The sequence below is a fragment of the Morone saxatilis genome, unplaced genomic scaffold, assembly GCF_004916995.1.
Source record: "Morone saxatilis isolate NCDOM2014 unplaced genomic scaffold, NCSU_SB_2.0 Contig10, whole genome shotgun sequence".
Lineage (NCBI taxonomy): Eukaryota > Metazoa > Chordata > Actinopteri > Moronidae > Morone > Morone saxatilis.
Window position 1 is genome coordinate 19,147,766 of NW_023339652.1, and position 6,029 is coordinate 19,153,794.

The 6,029-nt window shown below is 38.9% G+C and overlaps 1 protein-coding gene across 1 annotated transcript in view; it reads right to left on the reverse strand.

Moving 5' to 3' along the window:
• Positions 1 to 2,215: 2,215 nt before the first annotated feature.
• LOC118337602 overlaps positions 2,216 to 6,029 on the reverse strand; it is a gene marked incomplete in the record, with an annotated part of 210,328 nt that continues 206,514 nt past the window's right edge. The window contains 1 exon segment of the mRNA XM_035674711.1: positions 2,216 to 5,173. Coding sequence (XP_035530604.1) covers positions 5,106 to 5,173 — 68 coding nt within the window.

Here is a 6,029-nt window from a genome sequence, read left to right on the forward strand (position 1 = left end):
CATAATGCTGAGAATATAACACGAGAAAATTAACTCGTTATCACGGAAAAAGGGAGGAAATAACATATATGAATGCATGGCCCTTTAAGGCTTCCGTAGCTAGGAGGAGCAGAGCGAACCTTTATTTTTTAAACAAAACGATTGAGTCATCTTCGCAGACATAGACGATCTGCATTGTGGCCTCTCAGCTCCACGTGTTCCGACAAACAGAAAAACGATCCAACTAAAAAAGTGCTGAAAAGGCACGTTCTTATTTCAGCAAGGTGCGTATTCCTGCAGCCTCGAGCACTCTTTTAGGCTGCCGGGCCCTCAGGACCGAACCGCGGCCGTCCTGGTCTCAAACTGCAGTCTGTGGACACTGTGAACCGAGCTGATCTCTGTGGCCGACTTGTTGCATTGTAATGAAGGCCTGCTTCTGCACTGCCTGTCCTGAGATGGAGAAAAAGTGCCCTCTGTAATTTCAGTTGTATTAGGCTGCAAAATAGTCCACTTCTCATATCATTAATAATACTAATAGTAAGATATTAAGGACATCTTAATAATAATAATAATAATTTATTTATAGTTTTCTTGTTTTCGTTATTGTTACACACCAGTCTAACAAGGCAAGTTCCTTGTATATCAAAACCTACTTAATAAACCTGATTCTGAATAACTAATAATAGTAAACTGCATTTTCTTTGCAGGCACACATACAACAATCTCAAGATGTTAGCTTTCAGCCATATTGCTTGGTCTTCATCAGATGGACCTGTTGACATATAATTTCATTCTCAGCACTTTTAGAGTTTTTTGTATGTGTTGCCTTAAAACATTAAGCATTAAAATGAAGCATTATTGACCCTGGAATGTTTGGAAAGTGGACAAAACGGTCCCAACTCAAGGCCCACTTACTAGCCTTTTCCAGACAGCTTTCATTTAGAGCTGGATAGAATCTAATAGCACATATTTAAAATATAATCTGGGCTGATTGTAGTTAGTCGGTCAACAGGCAACTGTTTTGGCAATCAACAGGGTTAGGTTGTAACTGATTACATGTAATCGGGATTATAAAAAATAAATTATTACAATCAGCCCAGATTATAATTGAAAAATGTGCGATTTACATTGTTAAGGATTTCTTGATAATTTTTTGATTCTCTTTAAAATATGGCAGTTTCAGAATTATGAACTTTGTTTCAGGTGTCTGAAAGGTGCATCTGGTCTCACATTCGGGGTTTCTTCCACCAGGAAAGGAATGGCGTTGAGTCAGAATGGAAAGTTCGAGCAGCAGCAGTCCCTCAAAAATAGCCTAATTCCTGGAAATATCGACATCACCTCTTAAAAAATGTGTCAATTTCTTTAGTACAACTAATGATTACAATATATTTGAAATAATCCAAAATTATTCAGATTGGATGACACTGGTTTTTATAATCCAATAGATTATGTCACAAATTAAAAAAATTGCCAATTTTGTGGGAAAAGTAATTTGAGTAGTAGTGTAACTAATTACTTTGGTAGGTAACATGAGTAGTAAATGAAATTTTTTGAGTAACTAGCCCAACACTAGAGATCAAGTGTGCAGCAGTTGCACTTTGACCCATTCTTTCCTGTATTCTGTGATCAGACATACAAAGACTGTTTAGGGCTGCAGCATATAGCAAAAATAGCATTGTTGCAATGATCATTGTTGCAGCAGTTTCATTATCACTAAAAAAACAATTAAAATCGTGATGATGTGACATTAGTTGGGGTCTGTAGCACACATGTTTTCTTACATCTGGAGAACAAGATTTGTAGGTCAGGTAATCATTGCAACACTACAGCCCCAGCCCAACACTGTTATGTTTCTGTACCTGACCTGTACAGCCTATCTTTGGGCTTAACCTTCACTAAGTGCTGACTTAGTGCAGGCTGTTTAGTCCATCGGATCCCAACCTGGGGATCAGGGCCCAAAAGGGGGTCCCAAAAAAAACCTGACTGGTCACCAAATGGTTAAAGCCTCTAGAAAGGAAGAAAACAAAATCTGTTGAACAAAATTAAGAAGATGTTTTCTGACTTTTCTCTTTCTTGTAAAATACAGGATACTTTGAACTCCTCAGGAATGAGCCCTTAACCTGTACGTAACCTCTGATCACAAGCAAACATAAATAAAAAGAAGGGTCAGAGCGCTGCCTGAAAAGAAAAGAGTTAATTTGACATGCAGGCAACAATAAAAACAGCAACAAGCCCATTTTAAGAACATCAACATTTATTTCACATGATATAAAACAGATGGGGTATGAACTTTTTGCATATTGACCCTAATAATATTAATAATAACCTCTTATAGTTATAATATTCGCTCTTTTTTTGTGTGTACATAAATTAAGCTATTTTTTTTTTTTTTTTTTTTTTTTTTTTACAGTTTATACATCTCTTTTAAATGTCTTTTATATCCTGGAGCTCCAAAGTCCTACTTATTGCTTCGTACGTGTGCTATTCTCCGATTCATCACCACCTACAGGACAGAGTCAAACGCAAAATGTCTCATCCGTGACGCATCCTCAGCCTCTTTACTGTATATCCTCTAAGTAATGTAAACCAAAGAGAAAAAACAAAACAAATAAAAAGGGACAAAAAGCAGACTGTAAAATCCAAAACGCTCACATACTGTGTGTCATCAGGAGATTCAGACTGTCTGCTCCACATAAATAATCACAACTCCTGCAAAATACTTAGTTCTGTCCCAAAAAAAAGAGAAAACAGCAGCATGAAGTGGCACCTTGTTGAAGTAAAAATCTGCTTTATGTTCATATATATACTTTTTATATATTTATATATATCTATATATATATATATATATCCAATGAAGGACAATCTGTTATGTTGCAGGTGCAAAAGATGTGAAAATAGAGCAATAAAGGAGCCTCCGGTCTGAACACAAAGAATTAAAATCAAGAGCATTGGCGGTCACTTTGGGGTTAAAGTAAAGCACTGCATGTGTGTCGAGTTTTGGTACTCAGCCCATCAGGTGCTCCTATATACAGCTGTACACTCGCCTCCAGCAACAGCTAATACCCCCTCCTCCAGATCAGTAGAATATTCTAATAATTATCATGTTAAAGATGACTGCAATACTTAGTAAGGTATCAAAGGTCTGTATATTGATGTGTGTGTGTGTATTTGGCAACACGTTTCTATGGAGCTAAATTATACCCCCAAAACAAGCTGTACATACAGTCAAGATTGTGAAATGGTTTGATTTGATATATTTATACCACCAAAATATGAACTACAGCAACAACAACAAAAGAAGAAGAGAAGAGAAGATAAATGAGACCTAATTAGGGTCTGTGGTTCGCTGGCTGACCCAAGGATGGGGAAGACAGAACAGGACAGAGTTCCTTTCCGTCTATTCACCCTGACTGGATAAATTGATAAATACAGTTTTTGACAGCAAGCTAATCAAAGTCTATGTTGTGATCAGCATTTTATGGCAGGGGGATCCCACCCCAGGTAACTTCTGCCGTCCGATATTCTGTTTTTATGAATAAATATGGAATTGTACGCGTTTCTTCTCAAAACTTCTACACTCCTGCCGGCTGCTGCGATGCGATTTGACATAATCCCACCCATTGTTCATCAACGACGTCACAATGTGTGCGCGCCACAAGTTGGTTGAAGTAAGCGGCGGCCTTAGCAAAACTAACACACATGCATGATTACGCATCGTTACTCACTACATCTTCAGTAACATAGGCATACGTCTGTTTCAGTGCATATGCCCCCCACCCCCTGCTCGTGCCTTGAAATTATGGCCCCCTCTTGTTAACTAGCTAGTTAACTAATCTACATCAATTTAGTTACAGCTGTTAACTAATGTTAGTAAAATGCTAGCTAACTAGATAGCTAATGATTGATGTGAATTAGCTAGCTAACATAAGATGGGAATTCCACTTTTATCTTTCAACCGTCTTTAAAATGCACTTGTCTTTTCAACATAGATTAGCCTACTACATAGCATATCTAAGTAAACGAAAGGAGAAAGTTGACCGAGGTTCTGACCGAGACTTGCTCAACTGTTATTGGAGCACATAGCAAAAAGGGGCGGGGCTTAGAAAGGGTCAATTCTGACTGCAAATACACACCAAAGACAGGGAGGTGGTGGTATGGAGTCAGGCTATGAGCTCTGCAAAATTTGGATCACCTACCCTCTATGCTGTGCCTGAATGCATCCTGTGCTCCATCCTAACTATGCTGCTCTATGGCCCAGAGATCATACTGGTTGTACTGGGCAGCCACCACATGTTCAATTGTGTGAATGTGGAGCTTGGTGTTCCTTCCAAACAGCATCTGTGTTCAGGAAACCAACCGTCTGTAAAGATTAAAAACTCTACTGGATACACAGGTAATAAAAACTCTAGAAACACTTTTAAAAAGCTCTGCCTTTCTGAAAGGACACAAAACAGACACACAGACACCAGCCCTACAACAGACTATCATGTAGGTCAAGTAGTTTCAGAAATCTTTTGACTCTTGTGCGAGACACTCCTTGGTCTACCACTTCCTCTTCACTTATAGACCTTGTGTGCCTGCGTGTTACTGCACAGCCGGAGAGGAAAAGGGTTTGTTGCATAAAAAAATTAACTTTTTTTAAAACTCAGATTTTATGCAGATTGTGGTGTGTCTTCTTTATCAGTAACTCCAGGATTTGACAGGCTTTTTTTGGGATTGTTCCGGCCTAAAATGCCTGAATCATAACCCCTTATTGTGATTTTGTGTGTTTTCTTGCCAACACACAAACTGACTTATATGGTGACAGATTTTACAACTCTCAAGACTAAAGACAACTAAACCATTTCACAATGTTATTTTTATGCAGAAATGTTTTGGGACAAATGTGACTCCATAGAGTTGGTGTTTTGCTCAGGGACATATCAGTATGGACAGATACTAACAGGAGCTAAAGGTACAGTACATCTGCCTGTCTCTGTGTCTGGATGTGATGGCAGTCCATCTGTGCTCTCAGCAGGGCTGCCGTCCTCTCAGTCTCCTCGCGGGCATGTAACAGTAGTATCAAAGTTGTAAACGCAGGAAGCCGTGGAGCATGCTCGGTGCAGGCTTGGCTACATTTGGGCTTTTTACGGGACGCCGGTGTGCATGTGGAGGTCGACGTCGCTCACGTGTCGCTGCTCACCAAGGTGAACGTCTGCGCTGCAGGGAGGAGGAGGAGGAGAGAGGGAGGGTGGAAATAAAGAGTCACTGAGAGATTCCACAGGGATGAGAACTAGTTACACTGGTATTTTTTTACTTTCACTTTGTACTTCACCCAGATATTGAACAAACAAAAAACTATTTCCAAAACTTTTCCTTCAGGCGTAGTGCATGTTTGGCACTTATCTATGTGTTAAGCTAAGATTTAAAGAGGCACTTGTGTTCTGCTTACTAAATCATTTAACAGCAAAATACAACAGAATTATAAAGCCTAATGGGTGATCTCTTCTAGACCACTGGTTCCCTACTTGGGGGTCCTTACCCCCACTAGGGGTCACCAAAACTTCATGGTGGGTCGTGAGGCCTTCTTGATTTTAAGGGCTGTAGGCCCTCAGCATTTCCTTCATTTCTGTGAAGAAAACTAAATTATCTTTTAAATAATAAAGATTATTACTTAAGATATAAACAGGGCACATTGAAGACCTGGGCAACAAGCTATATTCACAGAGCCTTCACTCTCTGATAAACAGCCTTCCTGCATTAGAAAAGTTCAAACAACCAAAGAGCTGATAGTACGATTGATAAAATAAAATAAAACTACATAATACACAGAGAGAAAAGTTGCTAAAATATCAGAAAAACTCATCTCTGATAAATATTCAGAGGAAATAATCTGCTCAAATCTTTAGCTCTGGTTTTACACAAACGTCCAGCAGGTATTGTGTTCCCTGTTTGGGTTCATTGTACAGTTTATCAGTTCTTCTCTACTGTTATTGTTATTATTGAATATAATATGAAATATCCATAAAACTACCTCACTTAGTTTACTCAATGACAGAAAAGGGTGGGAA